The 21194-nt window shown below is 37.9% G+C and overlaps 1 protein-coding gene across 8 annotated transcripts in view; it reads right to left on the reverse strand.

Moving 5' to 3' along the window:
- The window catches only part of GRID1 (glutamate ionotropic receptor delta type subunit 1), a 557494-nt gene that overhangs the window by 228386 nt on the left and 307914 nt on the right, over nucleotides 1–21194 (reverse strand). For all 8 annotated transcript variants that reach the window (XM_052799330.1, XM_052799329.1, XM_052799328.1 and 5 more), the window contains one exon: nucleotides 18408–18613. In XM_052799330.1, the coding sequence (XP_052655290.1) occupies nucleotides 18408–18613 (206 nt within the window). The remainder of the gene's footprint in view (nucleotides 1–18407; nucleotides 18614–21194) is intronic.

Below are 21194 nucleotides of genomic sequence, written 5' to 3' on the forward strand. Positions count from 1 at the left end.
GTTTAGCCTAACTGGGGCACTTAACACTAGGAGCCTTGTGACGTGCTATGGTGGAGCCTGCTTTTCTGAACGTACATGCACTGCCAGAGACTCTGAGCAGGGACACAACCCTACATGAAAGTATTGATTTTATCACAAGGTTTGGAAACATCTTATGTTGCTTATTTAAAAGAGGGAAGACAGGTGGTTTTCTGTTTGGTTTTGGTTTTAAACAGGTGCCCATATTCATTTTAATCCATCAAACCATGCCTTTAAAAAATTTAACTAAAATTGAAAACTCACTTTTGTTGGGATTCAGGTTAGGAATCGCTTACACTGCATTATGAACTTGGGGAGATTGAACTTGTTCTCGGGGACAGGTAGTCTGTGGGCTCCTGCACATAGGCAAAGGTGTTGAACAGGAGAACCTGTAGTCTGAGCACTAACATAAGAACCTAACGGATGAACAGAGGGCACAGGCACCTCCAGAGACTTAAAATACCTGTGGAGAAAATGGCTGGTAATTCAGCAAACAGGCAGTAGAAGCAACTGTCCATTGTCTAGCCACCACCAGGTCACCATTTTTATTCAAGAGACTGCAATAATAGTGATTTCAAATAACGATTTCTTTTAATATATATACACACACACATACCACTACTGCAATACAAAAGATGGAAATACCAGAACATGGCTCTAACAGAATGTTGCTATGAACAACCCAACCTATCAACCAAAATTTTCTTTCCAAAAGCCATTTCCACCACTGTCAATGTGTCAAAGCCTTGTGCTTGTATTGGTCAATAACATGTCCTACCCATGGATCAGCTGTGGAAGCAAATCATTTGAAGGAATCAAGTGAAAACAAGAGTCCAATACCTTTTGTAAGAGATTCTTAAATGATGGCAAAGAATATTACAGCACACAGTGGAAAAATTGTACTTGGTGGTAAACCAGCTGACCCACATTGACATTTAAAAGCTTTTCCTGTGCAAAATGGATCTGAAGTCTGTGATCATTCAATATGAAACAATAACAAAAGAAGAATTGCCCCTATAACAATATATGACAGGATTTCTTTGTATATTGCATAGTTACAATATGGGGGAGGGAATCTATGGAATTTAACATTGCTCATTGTTTCAATCAATAGATTAAGTTACATTGTCTCAAAAGCGTAAAATATTCTTATTTAAATTTCTTCATTCCAACAGATGTATTCATTTGTGTTTATGCCATTATGACATGACTCAAAAACCAGAGAAAGAACAACTGAAGGCTCTTCCCGATTTTCACAGAAAATCTGCAACTGGTTTTGCCTGTTGGACAACTAATGCGAAATAGTGATAGTTTGTGTTACTCTGTTGTATATTCACAATAAATGGCTTTTGAGACTGATTAGTGAAAACAAAGTGGAAACGTTTAATCTTTCTCAGGAGCTAGTCATTGCTTGTAGTCAAGAAAGCGCAAGAGATTATTCTTTAAATAACCTACAAACTCAATGTATTTAAAAATAAAAACTTAATTCTGGCCTGAAACATCACCTATTCTAGGACCTTAGCACCAGGGAGGAGAAGAAATCATGAATTTCTCCTCCAGCATTATATAATCTCAAAAGGTTAAGCACAGAATGGCAGAGGTGGCTCAGCTCTCATGCAAACTCAGCTGAGCTCAGTATTCTCACCAAAAATATTTCTAGCGTTGGAACAGCGGGGTTTTACAGAGGCAGTGTATGCAGGGAGCACCAAGAGGAAAGCAAGGTCAAGCACAAATGAGGGGACTGGCACCAAATCTATGGCTACCTTTGCTGCCAGAATTCTGGATGAATAGATTCTACTTTAACCTTTCCAGAAGCCATTCTGCCAATAAATAGCAGCAGGAAATGCACAAAACCAGCCATTTTGATATAGTTCTCTTGCACATAAGAGGACTTCATGTACTCTTGTCAAAAGCAACAAAGAGCTGGAGGGAGTTTGCATGGGGTTTTCTTCAATAACATTTTGACATTCTTTAGAAGATTCAGCTGATGAGCGGAAATGTCACTACTTGAACGAGGGCAAGACAAATGCGGCACTCCGCTATTCCATTCTCTCTCTCTCTCATCTCACATACAGACGATGTTAGTTTGCCCAGCTTTTTAAAAGACAAACCTTATTCCCTTTTCTTCATTCTTGGGCAGGGCCAAGTGAAAATAGCACAAGATTGAGGGAAAATGTGCACAACAACAAATAGGTAGGCTCAGGAGAATGGCAGTGCTTCAGAATCATTAATTGTCCTCCTAATGTTAACACACTGTATGGAAATTGGTCATTCTTGATATCTGAAGAATTTCTTGATTAACAAAAAAGGTTTTCAAAGTATTCTCAAACACTGATTATATGGATAGTTCAAACCCAAGACACTGACGTGACTCTCTTCTAACAAATATCTGTCTTGCCCAGTCATCTAAACTATCCATCCACTTAGCTCATCTTGTTCTCGTTACTTTGCTGTCTGGTGTCTTATGAGCATTCCTGGATTTTATCCTCAGATTTTATCCTCACATTTTTCCTGTGGTAGGAAGGAGTTGTCCATATAATTATAATCTACTGCAAATAGAGTCTCCATCTCCCTAGTCTTGATCTAGAAGATAAGCATCTGTTTGAGGACTGCTTATATTAACAAGTAAATAAAGAGCATTAGCAAAAGCAGTGGCATACATGCTATGGTTTCCCACACTACCTTATCTTTATCTTTATTAAAACACAGTTGAAACATTGCTGCATTCTTACCCTCTAATCTTCCTTTAGCTGTTTTAAAAACTTCAGTACCAAAGTACTTTTCTAACTCACACCTTTTTTTGTTGTTTGTTTGGTCGGTTGGGTTTTTTTGGTTATTACAAGTCCCCATTGCTAGTTTTCCTGATCCTTCCACAAGCAAGTGACAGTGATAAACAATGAAATCCAGAGCCCTTTGGAAAGCTGCTGCATCTTGGCTGGAACACTTTGCTGAAGTAATGGTGATTCCAATAAATAAACAGGCAGATTCATTTGCAAATCAATATCAATGAGCTGAGTGGGAAATTGGGGGGTGCCATTACACTCTAGAGCAGCCCACTAGCCTCTTGATTTAACTGTTTGACCACAGCCACTGACAGTGTTCATGGCTCCAGTAATGTGGTAAAACAGAGGGGACCTAAGTATTCACTTTTAATTACAGCAGTCAACATGAAAGCTTCAGTAGTTTGGGGAGGGTTGGGGTTTTCGGGGGGTTTTTTTGATAAATTTTTGGTCAAGGTGAAAAGAATGGACTTTAGCTTTATACATAAGCAAAGCACCTTGATATGGCAATTGTTTAACTGGGTCATTACCTCCCTGTAATGATTTATATGTCCTCTTAATTCTAATTTTAGATTAGCAATTGCAACAGTGCAAACATATCTCATTAAGCGCCTATGTAGCTCATTTTAACATGAGCACCACTATCATTTACTGTTAGGATGTCTTAAACTCTTAATCTATTTATCACAAGTAGTGAGTTAAATTTATCACAACGGGAAGCATTTGAAAGGGGAGTAAAATAAAGAGATCAAGAGAAAGACATAAATTCTCTGGCTAGAAAAGCTGAATTTCATTTTTCAAAGCAGCAAAAACCAGAACAGAGATAAAGATTATGTACACCATGTTGTGGGAACATTAATGTGACTGTTACACTCCTGACGTATAAGGCAGCCGCTAACAGCAATGCAAGCTGTCCAGTATAGCCAGGTTGCTATAAACACGGTCATTGCTTTTCCACTTAAAAGACTGTAGAGCTTGCCACTCCCTTTCACATTCTTACTAACCACTAAATATAAGTAGCCAACCGGGCCCTTCTGCAGATACCAGGAGGACGAGTCTCAAAATGGCAAAACCGACTCTTCAGCCTCAGGTTATTCACAAATTTGTTGATGCTTTGACACTTCCACTCAGCCATTTCATTCAGGTTTGTTTTCCTTTTCAATTGGGATTGCAACTTTCCACAGATTTCATTTAGAAATCACAAAGAACAGCTTCTGCACAAGTTACCATTAAAATATGGAGTGTTTTGGGACCAATGCCTGGCTGACTTTATCACTCACGCTGAAGCACTCCTCATGTTCCCCAAGAGGCCTCTGTGCTTTGCAAGGATGCCAGCACTTGGGTGGCTTTTCCCTGCTCACTCTTGTATTCAGGCTTTGACCGACCTTTTTTCATTTTACTTTTTGTGTCTTCACCATTCACAGAAAATTCAGTGCCAACGAGCCTGAGTGAGGTGGGTTTTCTACACTGTTCCATTTGATCAACATTGCAAATCCCCTGCATGAAATAATAACCAGTTCCAACAGGCTTTTAAAGATACAGTTCTCCACCTAATTTATGCTGAAAGATGTTGACACTATTTGCAAATATCAGTAGAGCACATCAGAAATGTCAATGTTCTCAATGAGCCGAAACAGAACAACTCTGAGAAACTTGCACTCTTCGGTTCATTTCTGCTCCAGTATCTTTATTTGCACAGAACACAAACATTTACTCTGTTCTTCCATATTTCCACACATGCAAATTCCTCCTTAAGTGACTGACCTGGGCATGGTATAACATGCAAGTTGTGTGTGTGGATATATAATACATATGATACATAGATATTTTTATATATTATATATACTACATAAGTACATATAGTTTACTCGGACATGTTTGGCATTAAATGTAATTGTTATTAATTATCTCTATTAAGTAATTAACTATTAATTATTTTTATGTATATATATATACAATAAAAACTACTTGGGTGAAAATTAGATGATCTTTGGACAGACTTTTCTTTTAAAAAACTGTATGGGTAATATTATTTTAAAGGCTCATAATCTCTAACCACAGAAAATAGTATCCTTATTGAAATCCAGACATATGTTTAAAAAAAGTATAAAACATATTCAAACATAGTGAGAAAGAGAGAAAATGTTGAAGATGTAAATATAAACTGAAGTTATGAGCATCGAGACCAGGAACCTGAGATTCACTTGGTTCTCCAAAGGTTTGGGCTGCATGAACCCTTCTGAAGAATCCTATGCAAACTCTAAGTTCTTTAGAGAAATACCAAAAAAAAAAAAAAAAAAAAAAAGCTGTATTCTATACAGATTAATACATTACATAAAAATTTTCCCAAAGGAAGATGGAGGATGTTCTGGCTGCTGACAGAGGAGGTGCCCTGACGCACAGGATCCTACATGCATGACAACTACCTGGAAATCAATTGTGTTGTTCACAGCAATGTTTCACACTTTGGGCTCTTAATGAAGGAAGTAGGCAGTGAGAATCCCAGGCATACATTCCCAAAGATTTAAGAGGGCTTGGCATCAAGACCCTAAGGTCCTCTTTTTAATCACAACTTTCTCTCTTTGGTAGTTTTTTTAGCACTCCTGCATGCCACACATTGTCCAAATCGGACACTTCCACTGCTTGCTTGGCCTGGATGATGTAACCATCTTATTTACACGGTGGCATTTCCAGTGTTAGAGTACCTCTTGGTTATGTGAGCTATCAGGGATGAGCCTGACTTGAATTGCATACTTTTATCAAGTATTCATAACTGTATCCAGGCTGAAGTGCTGTATTTGCTAGATTGTTCTGACTTTAAATCAAGATGCATTCAGAACTGACATTGATTTTTAAAATATCTTGAATGCTAGTACAGTTCAGAAAATGAACACTATGGTGTTATGTTTTTTGTTTTGTTGGTTTGGGGATTTTTTTTTTTAGTGTGCTGATGTACATCTCAAAATATTCTCTATACTCTAATAATTTTATGGGAAAACATGTTGGGGGAACTTGTAATATTTTCAAGTCAATATACTTTCATTAAACACACAAAGTCATTGTCATACTTCAAGGCTTGGGGTTTTTTCCCTTTTCAATATTATCTAGAAATAATTTTAATATGATTTTTTCCTTTGGAAAGTTGGAAGCAAAATATGAATTATGTATCAAGACCAATCACTCAAGGTACTTTCCTAAAGAGTGTCCTTGGAATCCAATTACTATTTGCACACACATTAATAAAGTGCAAAGCTTTTAAATCTAATTGCTTCAAGTTGAATGGATGGGTCAGTGCCAAACAAATTGATCTCATTCACAGAGCATGGTCTATAGCAAACTATAACTCCATTACAATAAAAGGGCTCAATTCAATAAATAAAATACAGATTTTTAAAGTTACCTGAGCAGCAATTTAAGTGCTCTGTAGGACTGCATGTGCAAGCTGCATTATTTATCTGAAACTAAAGCCAACACACATTATTCAAAGAAAGTTTTAATATTTGACACAGTGTGTATGGGTTAAAGGCTGCATATGTCTGACAAAAAGATGACTGGAGTGACAGGACTATCAGTTCTGTCAAATGAAACAACTAGGGGTCAATAGTGGCAAAGACATACCTGACAGTATCAAATGAAAGGATGACCTTTTGGGCAAGTTCTTGGTTTGACATTTAGAAGTTCAGTCCCCATTTCAGGTGATCCCAGTAAATTGCCTACTTTCTCTGTACCCCCACACCCCAGCTGGAAAAAAGAGGACTAACAATCCTTTACCTCCACATTTTATGTGCAGTAGGGATAATCATTAGGTACCCGCCTCAACAGAAAGAGATCAACCTTGAAAAGTGATCCTTGAAAAAAAAGTTATAAAAATGTATCTTAACAAAACCCTGAACAAGCAGTGAACAAAAACAATGGCAAAACCAGCAAATCTATGTACAGAAACCTGATTATATTTCCTTCTATGAAAATTTCAGCATGAAGACTTTTGCAGTATAAAGACATTACTGAAAACTAAAACTCTATCAGAAATTGTCCTTACGACACTGTTTATGTCCTGCCCCACAGAGGATGCTGTCAGAGCTGCTTTTATTCTCTTAGCACTCACACTGCAAAGGAAATGATCCAAAAACCTGGAAAACTGTCTGCTTTCCCAGTAAGACTAATATGAAGGATTTCTGCACATTGCTGTTTGCTTCATTAAAACAACCAACCAACCAACAACAAAAGCAGGGAGTAAAATCTCTACTGATATACAGCTTTCCAAGGGCTGGAGGACAACACACCATGCAAAGTGCATATCTGATAAGAACTGCAAAGGCAAACAGGGTCAACTCCTAATTTGTCACTCTGGAGACCACACACTGCCCATCCGAAAAGATGGTGTAAGCCCCAGCCCACAACAAAGTGCTACCACTGCTAGCCTGTCTCTCTTCACTCCATATGTGCAATGCCTTCAAGTCCCTGGTACCTTTGAAGAGATCTTCCATACAGTACCATTAAAAGAATTAGAAGATCTCCTTATATACCTTTAAAGTAGTTTCTTCTTACCCCATTTCTCTTCCCTGAGGCCAGAAAGTATTTTAGACCCCTCCTTTGTCACACCCTTCATGGCTCTATACCTATCACCCCATCCTCCCTCTCTCTCTTCTCCCTGCAGACCCTTTAACACATGATTTACATGCACTGCCTTGAACCTTCTCTTCTGGTCTTGGTCTAAGTTCTCTTCATTCGGGTTTCTACCTTCTGCATTTAACTGAAACTGTTCCTACTGGCATTCACTTTTCTTAGCCAAACTCTAAAATTCTTACTCTCTTCTCTTTGACTTGTCAGGTGGTTTTAATACAGTTGATCGTGTTTCTTCTTGATAAACCTCCTCTTCCCAGCACTTCTCTCCTGGGTTTCTCCCTATGCCACTCCTTCAGCACAGCCTCTCCTGGAGATACTTTCTGTGATATTCTTCAAGTTCCCAAGGAGGGTCCCACACCCATTCACTCTGTAATCTCCTCTCTTTACACTAACTTTATCCAGCAAGCAAACTAGCGAAAAATCCACTGCCATTCACATGCTGATGAGTCTTGATCTACTTCTCCGTGACACATTTTTCATATCCTGTTCAGTCTAAATTGTTAGCCTGCTTTCTGGATACCCTCATAAACTTCATGTAGATAATGAGATTTCTCATCCCTCTCCCTTCAGGGAAAGGAAATCCTTTTTCTCAGTCAAAATGGACAGCCAGAACATCAGACCTGCCAATTTGGACTACAATCCAAGTGTCATCTTTGATTCTTACTTCTTGCAAAGCCTTTCATCCAGGATAAGCCCCAAAGCTCTCAGCATTGTTAAATACAACCTCTCTAATAAACAGTTCTTTTTACCCATCTGTAATGCTAAAACTCCTTTCCCAGCTCTGATGACATTATATATTGATTGCTACAGTTCATCTTTCTGACTTTAAGAACTGCAAGCTCCTCTCATACCTCACTGAAATTTCTGCCCCAAAGAGGATCTCTAACCCCTTGCTTTGATCATTTCACCCATCTCTTCACATTGTTTCAATAGTTCCCTTGTTATCTGCCACATCAAAGGTATGCTAACTATTGTCACTTCCAACACTATACACTTTTTATTCCAATCTTCCAGGTTACCTCTAATTCATAATCAAGATTTTGGCCTTGGTGTCAACTTTCTTCGGCTACACCTATTTATAAAAAAAATTTCCACAAATACCTTAAATTCCTTTTTTTTTTTAATGCTAATTTCTAAGATCCTGGTATGAAGATGCTATTTCTGTCATTGAACAACATCCATCATCAATCCCTTTTACTCCCCAGGTATCTCTATCTGTCACCTCTTGCAGTCTGTAAATTCTTTGGGGACACACATTCATACAACACCTAGTTAAACAACATCCCAATTCATAAGACACTCAAGTATAACAAGCATACTAGTTATAATAGCACCATAGTACTAACAGTAGCAGTAGGAAAAAATATCAGCATAGGACTATACTCTTTTCAAAACAACTCTAAAACCCTTGCTAATTTTTAAGATATTTGCCACCCTCCAAGGTACAAAGGTAAATGAATGAACTGACACATCATGCTTTATGCTGATGATATACTGCTGTATTTATTTGACACAGAACACTTTTTGCCTGAGGAAAAGACAATCTTATTGCACAGTTACAACACTGTCTCAAGTTATAAGCTTAATTTAATCAGATCTAACTGCTTGTCCTTGATGAACAAGGTTCCCAAATATTTCTTCCCTTACATTTCCAGAGAGCTCCCCTGAGCCTCTCTTTTGGATTTTTTTAGGAGCTCTACGCTTTGGACTGTAAAGAAATGGGCATAACATTCAGTGTTATCTCCTACTGTCCCGGTTTTGGCTGGGATAGAGTTAATTTTCTTCCTGGTAGCTGGTACAGTGTGTTCTGGATTTAGTGTGAGAATAATGTTGATAACACGCTGATGTTTTAGCTGTTGCTAAGTAGCACTTAGGATAAGTGAAGGATTGTTCAGTTTCCCATGCTCTGCCAGTGAGGAGGTGTACAAGAAGCTGGGAGGGACCATGGCCAGCACAGCTGACCCAAACTAGCCAAAGGGATATTCCATACCATAGAATGTCATGCTCAGTATATAAACTGGGGGGAGTTGGCCGGGTGTGGCCGATCACTCCTTGGGCATTGGTCAGCGGGTGGTGAGCAATTGCATTGTCCATCACTTGTCTTTTCTTGCGTTTTATTTCTCTCCCTCTTTGTTATCTACCTTGTCATTAAAATTACTATTATTATTATTATTATATTTTATTTCAATTATTAAACTGTTCTTATCTCAACCTACGAGTATTACTTTTTTCCCGATTCTCCTCCCCATCCCACCGAGGGTGGGGTAGGGAGGGAAGTGTGAGCAAGTGGCTGTGCGGTGCTTACTTGTCGGCTTGGGTTAAACCACAACACCTACACACTGGGCAGTGCTGCATCAACAACATTAACCCTTGCACCTAGGCTGTGCGCTGCCTGGCCAACGTAGAAATAACTTGAAGAGAAACAGAGCATCAGTCCTAAGACACCTTGCTTGGGATTAATCTTCTCAAACCATGGTAAATCTTCCCCAAGCTTTTATCTCACACACAGACAGCACTATACTGTATGCTTCAAGCAATTAGTGAAGGCTTAAATCATTTTCCAAATTAGTTTGAAACTAAAAATAAGTCTTGGGTAAATATAATTTTATTTCACCTCCTAAAAGTGATTAAAAACCTCCTGTGAAAAGATGCAAAGCAGGTGCAAATTATTATCAGCAATTATTACTCATCCCTTCTAAGGATAAATGGCCACCTTCTATAACCTCTGAAACAACTAATGAAATGAGTCAGTGATTTTCTTAATCCAGAACACCAGGTCTAGAAATGCATTTTAGGGGAGAGACGATTGACTGACTGTGCAGAGCCCTGCACTCAAAGTCAATCCTTGTGCTTAGAGAAGCTTGCAGATGTGTCCACAGAAAAAGTCAATGTGTAACTATGGTGTGTACACACTGGTGTTGAAGGTTCAAAAATTGAATATAAAATAATTGCAGTATGTATTTTGTAATCTTCAAAGTCAAGCTGCCCTAGCATAGTAACATGAACAATACACTGAATTTATATGAAAAAGTAAAACTGGAAGATGGCAAATAGCTTTTGTATGGCCATTACTTTTTTCCGATTTTTATAAGGCAAACACATTTTCTCATGTACCTGTACTGCTTCTGCTACTGTCTTACAATGGGCAAACACTGGTATAGTGATGAAATGCAAATGCAGGAGCATATTTTAAAATTAATCATCCATAATTAATTAGCAATCTCTGCTTTCTGGTAAATTATACCTAAATTGCAGAAAATTATCCTTGCTGGGAATGATAAAGTCATCTGCAGATTTGCAGTATTTTAGAGAAACATTTTGCATATATTTATGTATTATAATGACCACAGATATGTCAGAGTATTTAATCTAACTTTCCACTACATTAAAAATACATATATATGTAATATATATTTTTTTTAATCTTTAAATTGCACAGTATTCTGGGAGCCAGTCAAGCAATCTGAAGTAAAATAATTTGGAAAAAACAGCCATAAAGGAGTAGGTGGAGATGGGGTTAGTTTTTGGTAGCCTTGGTTTTTCAGTGCTTGCTAGAGAGTTGTTCTGTCTCAGCTCTTGCAAAAGCCGACACTGGGTGCTATTAAAGACAATACTAAAGAAAGTGAACTGCATGTGGCCCAATACAACACTTCTGTGTTTCCAAGTCATTAATAGTTCCTCTTCCTTAAAAAAACCGCCCATAAATACAACCCCTCCTGACAGCTAGAATCCCCTAATCTTGAGGTTAAATCTGTGCAGAGAGCTACTTCTGGAACTGACTGAGTTAACATGGGGTTACCCTGGAAGGAGAAACCTATGAACCCCAACACGGTGCTACGGTAACACCAGCTCCTGCTTCCAGGACATGAACATCAGCCTCTGCATCCCGTTGCCTTCCACTGTACAGACATGTCAGCTTTTCCAGGGCCCTCCCATGTGAACAGGCTTACTTTGCACCATGCTGTGTAGCTTCCATATTTAACAGTGAGATTGAAGGAAGATAAAAATATAATAGATGAGAAAATTAACAGAGAGGATGAAAAAAAGAAAATTAATGAATGAAAAATAACAACCAAAAAAAAAAGAAAATTAATGAAGCTCACGAGACAAAAGTTAATTTAAAATATTTCAACAATTTTGTCAGCCAGATATTTGGCACAGTTTCCTTTAGACCTGACATTCTTACTTGTGGACAGCAGCAAAATTTTCAGGAATTGAGTCATGTTTTAGCAACCAAACACCTACAATGAAACAAGGATCCAAAAGTACACTGAGGAGCAAGCATTTGGAGCAAGAGGAACGCCCAGTTCCTACACTTAGAGATTTAATGACATTTTAAAATAAATGATCCCCTATAAATGCATGCCCAGTCATCAGATTCAAAATATGAGCTGAAAAACCTAGTTCCTTCAGACCAGAAATATTACTGACATTGAGGGACTTAGTAAGACTGCTAATAAAGCAGTTTCTAGACTCATAAGGACTTTGTGTAACTCATGCTAATGTATTCTATTTTCATAATTTTTTTCTCAATTGACCCACAAAGCCCCACAAAACTGCTATCAGTTATTGTTGGAGATGTACAAAATTAGATTCAAGCCTCATGTTTCTCATGATTTCAACATTCAGGTTCAAAATCTGGTGCAACAGTATGAGTGGAGTCAAAAAAAAAAGATTTCTAAAATTACTGTCACTTAAACATACCTGCAGTAGTAAAACGAATGTCATTTACATGAAGCTATGTAAGCAATTCTTGAAGTCATTTATTCACCAAATTGTGATTTCCCCCACCCACCCACCCTTCACAGTGCCTACAAATCTATAACGACATATGTAAATGATTGTTCCAAACATATTCTCACAGTGACCCCATAGCTTGGACTAATCATAGTGAAACAAAATATGGGAGGGTTTGCATCTTGGGGTTTTTTTGGCCCAGTGGAAAGAAACCTGCTTCTAAGCCAATTTATCCCAAACTGGGAGGCTTTGTTTTCACTTAGGTTTTAGCAGTTTAATGAGGTTTGCTTGGGTTTTAATTATAATTATTATTCTCTTTAAGCGCAATGAGTCTTACTGTATTGCAAGTGTCAACAATAGCAGACAACATTTTAGCTCAGAGGAAGAAATAGAAAACCAGAGGAGGATTTAGAAAAAATAAGGTGGGTATAATTTAACTTGAACTATTGAAAGAAGAATGTATTATTTCTACAGTTCTGTTACCAGCACTCACAAATCACTACCAGCTCTTTAAACAAAGAAATTGCCTTCTAAAAACAGAAGAGGCTTAATATTTTCTCCCAAAATTATTCACCAATATTTCAAGATGTTTATATACTGCATATAAAACAGAAACACAGACTAATATGCTGAACATTTGCAACATAAATAAAAAAAGATGTATGCCAATATGAAATGCCAAGTACCAGAAAATTAGTATTAAGCTTTTTTTCCTGTTAAATTCTGAAAAGTAAAGGTCTCTGCTTCCTGTGAAAAACTATTTCATACAATTGCTTGTGGGTGCAGACTGTTCAAGATGGTATAAATAATTCCTGCAGCTCCAGTCAAGTAATAGCATGTCACCAACTGTAGAAGGAAAAAGAGAAGTCTGGAGCACTGTTCACAAACAAGCGCCAACTGGGAGTGTTCTGGGAGTAAGGTACTCAGCATCCTCAATGACCAGGAATGAAGGCAGGCCAGAAATCAGCATGAAATGATCCCAAAAGCCTAAACCAAAAGCAGAATATCTATTTTTGTTTTTAAAGGACCAGTCAGAACATTTGACATGAACTAGGGTAAAGGAGAAACAGAGAACAGTCTTTGCTTTCCAGTGGGGACACAGAGGTGACTACATAAACAGGGCAGAGATAAATTATAACTGTTTAACAAACTTAGTATTATTCTGGAAGTTTATAGCTTCAGCTCAAATTGGAATTGCAGTGATTCAGATAACCCTGCTGCAATGATACAGGGTTTTATCATTAATTTTTAATGCAATTAATCTGCTTTCTTTTATTATTCATTTTTTTTTTAACTTTTTTACTATACTAGGCATGCAAAGAGTTCTGCTTTCAGCTGGTATGCTGCAGTGATATGCATATATACTAGCAACCTATTGCAGTGAGCTTACTAGCTTACAGGCAAGATAGACTCACAAGTAATGATATCATTTTCAGAGATGCACCTAAACAGGAACATTTTTCACTTCAGCGAAGCTGCCAAAAAACAAGTAATGCTGAGTTAAAGGGTTTGTAAAGCCAAGAATTTCTTCTCTTCTCAGATCAATAACCACATGCAACTGTGTTACAGCCTCCATTTTACTGAGTTTCAAAAGTAAAGGTAATAATACTGGAAATTAGGATGATTGAAGTCTATAAAGCAACAGATATCACCTACAGTTTTAAGGAAAAATCTCATTAAAATACATATCCCAAACAAACCGTGTGTGTTCTTTGAAGAAGAAAATAACAAACCCTCCACAGCTAATAGTTACTGCATATCTGCAATAGGAAACTGAGAAACACTAAACTACAAGATCTCTTTCCTCCTCTTCAAATATGTTGTATACAAAATGTACAAAGACTGAATTTATTCACACAACAAATGTTTCCTGACATGTCTTCAGAAGGACCCCTGGGTCATCTAGAACATCCTTCAAACTAGTTCAGGAAAGACTGCTAGACTAAGTTACCAAAGTGTTTTAGGAGCAAACTCTTAAGCACCCTGAAGAACGATGCCTCACTGACCTCTTTCACCAAGTGCTCACTCTGTCTAACTGACCTCCCTGTTAGAAAGCATTCCCTGTTTAGCTTTGAGTGATTACTTCCTTTTAGATCACCCATAATCACCCTAAATAATTCTTTCTCCTGCTCCTCCTCATGTTTCTTCTCAAGTATTTCAGTTATATTCCCTTAGGCAGGCTGTACATAGCACGTTCCTGAGACCTGTCTTCATAGGTCATGCTCTCCTATCCTTTTATCATTTTTGTCACCTCTCTTTGAACCATTTTCCATGTGTCACTATGTAGTGTAGAGCCCTTGCTGATAAAAGCAACTCATACAAATATACCTCTACTTACAACCAAAAAAATGTATCCATTGGTAAGTGGAAGAGGCAGGTGAAATCTGGCTGTCGCAAAGAGGGAGCCTTTTGAGTCTCAGATCCTGCATCTATGCCAAGGAGAATAACAGAATAGCTGAAAGTAATAAATCTCCTTCCCATTTCTGAATTACTAGTTTTTCTTCTTTTCTTCCTATATACTGCCTTGCAAGGAGATCACATAGTCTTCAAGACATAAAATCATTTTTGCTGTTACATGCTGTCGTGGTTTAACCCCAGCCAGCAACTAAACACCACGCAGCCGCTCACTCACTCCCCCCCACCCAGTGGGATGGGGGAGAAAATCGGGAACAGAAGCAAAACCCGTGGGTTGAGATAAGAACGGTTTAATAGAACAGAAAAGAAGAAACTAATAATGATAATGATAACACTAATAAAATGACAACAGCAATAATGAAAGGATTGGAATGTACAAATGATACGCAGTGCAATTGCTCACCACCCGCCGACCGACACCCAGCCAGTCCCCCGAGCGGCGAATCCCTGCCCCCCACTTCCCCGTTTCTGTACTGGATGGGACGTCACATGGTATGGAATACACCGTTGGCCAGTTTGGGTCAGGTGCCCTGGCTGTGTCCTGTGCCAACTCCTTGTGCCCCTCCAGCTTTCTCACTGGCTGGGCATGAGAAGCTGAAAAATCCTTGACATTAGTCTAAACACTACTGAGCAACAACTGAAAACATCAGTGTTATCAACATTCTTCGCTCTGAACTCAAAACATAGCACTGTACCACCTACTAGGAAGACAGTTAACTCTATCCCAGCTGAAACCAGGACACATGCATACCTGTTACAACTGAGACTGCTTTTGCATATAAACTGAACTATGGCACCTGGCCAAATATATCAGGGATTTTTGCAGGTGGAGAAGGGAATATTTTTCTCAAAATGACTAAGGAGGGACACACTTTCTTTAGATTAGGTTTGCTTTAATCCCAAAGTGACCTTTTAATGCAAAACCTAGGATAGCTAACATTTTATAAGTGCATTTACCTTCTGTTTTCTGAATAAAGGCTGATTCCATGTTTATACCTATACCATTGAAAAGATTTTTTTTACCCTCTCTTCCTGTCTCTATTCTTACAGTCAAAGCCGTTTTATAGCACAATATTAAACCTTGAAAACTTATGAAATGTCAGTAAATTCTGCTGCAGTAAGCTTGACACGACAGAAACATGCATTGAGGATGCTAAGCCAGTAAAGTGAAAATGATGCCTAAACAAAAATTAATGAAATAATCCTAAAATTGAGGTGGTCTAGGATTTAGAAAGTTTTTCACGTATGAGATGTCACAGTCTCCTAACTCTGTGCATCCAAAGTCAGATGAGATCTCTCTGGCCCACCCAAGAGATGGTAAGTGAGGCTGAAATCTGGATCCATATTTTTAGCAGGAAAAATTTATCACTTGCAATATCGAAACAGGCAAAATAAATCTTGTGCCAGCTTCCAATGGCTGATATCTATGACTTGTGCTAAGAAAAATTTGTTAAAACCATTCATATCAGGGTTTATAACCCAGACACTGTCCAAGAAAGCCTCTTATTTTTGTTCCGCACTCCCCGGGAGGGTTTGTGTGCAACACCTGGTTTTTATGAAGATATGTTATTAGCCAATAGACATTAATAAGATCTAGTTGAAGTTTTTCAGTCATTTTTCCCCTGCTACAAAATATCAACTCAGCAAAACTGAAAATCTTAACAAGGAACCTCTTTTTGATGTGGAATTTTCCATTTCCAGAAATTTATGGGAAAAAAAGCTTTAAATTCAATTTCTTCTCTTTGTTCTTAAGTTCTTATTTGTAACTTGAGCTAAAATAGAAAAGATGAAAATAAATATCCCAACATTTAAAAATAGTCTTTGAATTTTCTTCTCAGGTTACTACTAACATTTTTTGAGAGACCTAGAATTTTTTGCCAAAACAGAAAAGGGAAATTGTTTCAAAACCTCAAACAACTTCCAAGGTGCAGAGCCACACTGGTAACAATACTAGTCAGTATATAGGTATATAGTACCTACAGCATAAAATATTTACTAACTGTGGAAATATGTAAACCCATTGAAGGCACTTACTGCTGCACATTGTGAATGATGTATTTCTGTAAATTATGTAAGAATATGTATTTCATTTAAGCTGAAAGTTGTTATTCTAGACTGAAATTCTGCTATAGATAATTAGTTGCACTTATTGACAGACATATTGAGGAATCACCGTTATTGTAACTCTCTACAAAATGTAAGCCCAGCCTCCACTAGCAAAGGATTCTTCCCTACACCATGCACCTCGCATCTCAAGCCTTTTGAGAGTTCCCTTCTAAGATTTAAATTTTCTTTTATAAAGCTTTTTTGAATCAATCAAGATTCAATATAGGAAGATTGCCAAATAAATTACTTTTCATTTCTGCCTACAGTTAAACTCCTGCAGGGATCTGGAAATATATCAAGATCATTAGCTTTAATGCCTATAATACCCACTGCTTTAAGGTGAAGTAAGTAGTAAAACAGTTAAATACACTAGCCCCTACACTCGAGAGACCTGCAGGGTCCTGACAGTGCATGCATGTAACCCTTAGAAACATTTCTGGAGCCTTGTGCACTGAAGGGGGACAGACTTTCTATCCAGCGTGGGTCTGAGTAAAACACACATGTTGATTTCTTTTTAATACCTGGTTTGGATACTTTGTTGCAACTCACTGGAAAGCTAAGCAATGTGTATTTTTGTTGGAAGCCTACTATGAAGCAAATAAAACCCCTGACCCAGCTGCATATAGTTTACCACGCTTTGAAGGCAAGTACTCCCTCATTCCTCTACTGAAAATCCCTGTATATGCACAAACACGAGTAGGATTTGTCCCTGTGCTTAGTCTTTCCCAAGCCACCCATTTGCCTCATTTATTTATGATAAAATTTACCCTATTAATTTAAAAATCCCCAATGAAGATAAACATAGAGAATTTACTTATGCTGAGATGATAAAAAAATTAGTGAGCTAGTTTAAGTTGATTTTTTTTTTTTTTTTTTTAAATTTAGCAGGCTTTGATGCAGCAAAACTGATAACTGGAAACAGGTCTCATCCACATTTTAATTTCTTGGCTCAGTCTTAGCCCTGGTTAGTTAAAAAAAAAAATTAAAAAAACTACTTTGTTGCCAGATTCTTAGCTAACAAACACACATAAAGTTATAGTGAGCATCCAACGCTCATCCTCAACTCTGACATATAAAGCACTGTAAAATAATTCATTATTTAATATCAAAAAAGCTGGATAAAACTAATTAATGCCAAAAATTAGCCCACAGCACAACATTAATTACAAGTTTGCCCAACAGCTACCTCCCTGTCCTAATTAGCCTCGCTGATTTCAAGAAACCATTAAGAAAAAAAGACAAACATATAATTCCTACATCATACTTGATAAAAAACTCTGCGATTCAGCTTTCAAACATCAACAACGTGCCCTTTTAACATGACTTTGGAGATTTCCGCAGTAAAGACGACTCTCTCCGACACATTGTATTTAATTTCTAATAGACTATACTAGATTTTCTGGTCACTTATTGACAGTGGTTGAAATCCAGGTCAAAAGCATTGGTATGGAAGACAACCAGAAAAAAAAAATTGCCCCATAGAGCTGTATGTTATATTGAACGTGCCCATCTGGCCCATGCTATCCCATTTGCGTTAACCACAAAGTATGCATTACATGGAGTACCTGATATTTCAGTTCTCTGGCACTAGAGTCTGACAATCTTATTTGACATTTACCAAGCAGCATTGTCAAAATCTACCACTTGAGAAAGCGTGGCAAGGTATCACATAAATCACCATATATGTTCCTGAAATGTTGATGATAAAAACAACCGTGCACTGACCTCATTAATAAAAGTCTGGGCTCCCCGTGGGCTTAGAAGTAAGATAGCCCTTCGCAGTGTGTCCCGATAGCGGTTCAGCTCTTCTGTTTTCATGGTAGTGAAAAGGTTGGCAAAGACTCTGCTGATGTTCCTGTCCACTTTTTGTAATGATACATCAAGTCCCAGTCTTGAGGCCTGATCGAGAAATCCCTGCAGTCCACGTATATCTGTAACACAGGAGGGGAAAAAAAAAAAAAAAAAAAAAGAAAAGAAAAAAAAACCACTGCGTCAACCTTCGCCAGTTAGGCAAGCATCACTAATTAGGTGGAAAAAGACTTTTCTATTGTCTTTCCTGCAGTGCTGTCAGAAGAAGAGCATCCCACATGGCCATCTTCCACAGCTCCCTTTCATAGCCAAGGCCAACAGGGAAACTCCATTACTTTTCCCTGGAGGTCTCTGAACGACTCTTCGGAAGAGCCAGTTCATGTATTTGGGTGGCTGTGCATACTTCCCCAGAAGCTCAAGGCCACAGGGCTTAACATTGCACAAACAAAAAGACAGTCCCACCCCAACAAATATCACAGGTCAAAAGCAGAAATCCAGTAACAGATGAATAAGCAAGGGGATAAATCACTTACCCCTAAACTTCGCTCCTTCTACCACAACCTGTCTTACATAAGATCATGCCTGCTTTTTCCAAGAAAAAACTACAATATCCAGAATACACACAGACCTCCTTTTGACCCCTTTTTTCTCCTCTTCATCTCCTGTAAATAACTTACCTAACCAGAGGTTTGCCATTAACCTGTAACCCTATGAAAGAGTACACAAAGCCCCAAACTATTAGGATATATTATAGTGTAAAAAAATTGGCTTTCGGTATGGGAAATCGTGCAAACAAGCCCCTTCAAAACCTGTTCCTTTGAGCTCTGTCCCTCGAATTCAGGCTGATTGAAAAAAAAAAAAAAATTTTCCTAACCACATTTGTTAGGACATTCACAAGGAGGAACACACATTTCATATCACATTCATGCTGAAATCTGCTTGTTCAAACTGTACTCTGTCTTCAAGACTCTCAGCATTTTTCTATAATAAATGTCTGAGGTTTTATTTTGTAGTGAAATTTAGACCAAGAAAAAGGTCAAAGCTTATATTGAACCAGGTTGCTCTCAAAATTAACAGTGACCTGATCACAGATGTACCATGTGATTAGGAGCCCTTAATTTTAAGTGAAACATGTATAACTTGTCTTGAATAAGAAGGTATTTAACCCTCTCTTCTCACATTCATTTCTCACGCTTTTACCATCAAATTTCAGCTTACTAGATTGTAACAGCTGGTGGGGTTTGGGTTTTTTTAAAATCCTGGAAGTAACCATCTTCTGATGAAATTCTAAGTATCAATACCACAGACACCTCTAACGACAGAGGACTGAAAACCAGTCTGATTCAAGTCAGTAGCATTCCTTGCTGCCCCATCTGAGTGGGCTCTTAGACCACCATCGAACTTGGTGTTGCATGGCCATAGAACACAGATGTGAACTTCACCCCCTAAAAAACATTGTATGAAACCTGACATAAGTAACATCTTGTGAGGATACACCAGTTAAAGAATTTAGCTCATGTACAAGTGCAATATATTAAGGTCACCAAGGTAACTAGCAAACATTAGATCCAAAAGAAAAGCACTGAAAATCACCTTGAGTAGCTTTGTACTTCTATCCAAACACGGGAATGCTTGTTAATGTGATTAATTCAGCTTCAGAAAACAGCTGAATTACAGAGAAACATCCCAAAGGAATAGAAATTAAGCTCGGGATGTGCCAACCACAGCAGACTCTTTACTGCCTTTTTAACTCGGGTTTAGTTGATATGATCATCACTCCAGCCAACCCCATCATCAGGAAAGGTGCACTCATGAGGGTTTTGCTGGTGACTTAGGCAAGTCTATACCAGTTTTATCACACGGTCAAATATCTGCTAGACTTGCTTACTGTCTAAAATCATGAGTCACTGAGGAAAAGAAGGGGTTTATTGTTATGCAGGCATTTCTGGAAAATACCAGAAGACTTCAGCACTTGTATAACTGCTAAATATTGCAGGTGTGCTGAAATAATGACAGCGACAAACAACTATTGTTTACAGGTTAAAGTATTTTATTAAAGTTGTCAAGCTAAGTTTGGATTTTGCTAATTTAAATTCAGTAAACTAGCATTCATTACTATACCTATGCTCACTTTATGGATCTGTGATACATGAAACACAAAGATTTTTCTTCTACTGATGTTTAGTCTTTCAAAATTACTGCATTGCTTGACAAGCAGTAAGAAAATTCCCTTTTTTATAGTTCAGTAACGACTTGTCTTTTTGTGCAAGCATCTAAGTTATCACTGCACAAAGGAAAGCTGTTTACAAAAGATTAACTGTGCTGATATTGCGCCAGGTTTTTTTGCCTTATGTTTTCAGCTGACCTGCGGAATTACTGGTTAGAAATATTGTTGTAGATCAGTGCAAAATACTTGATGCCGATGGTAAGACTATTTGGACTTGGAAGACCATTTTGCATTCCCTTACAAGTTTTTCCCCCAAGGAAAACAGGCTATTTCCGAGTTTGAAAAATAGAAAGGACTCAGACCTTTTTCCAGCTTGAGAGCAAAGCAAGATTTGAAATGGAAGAGACTGTCCAAGCTCAAACGTACAAGCACAATCTGTCAGTTTTTCACAGATATAAGTGAATGTGAATTTATTCAGTGTTGGCAATTAGAAAGAACTGCATGACTGTATCTTCCTGAACACTGAGGTGCCTGGT

Source organism: Harpia harpyja, chromosome 10 (assembly GCF_026419915.1).
Source record: "Harpia harpyja isolate bHarHar1 chromosome 10, bHarHar1 primary haplotype, whole genome shotgun sequence".
Classification (NCBI taxonomy): Eukaryota; Metazoa; Chordata; class Aves; order Accipitriformes; family Accipitridae; genus Harpia; species Harpia harpyja.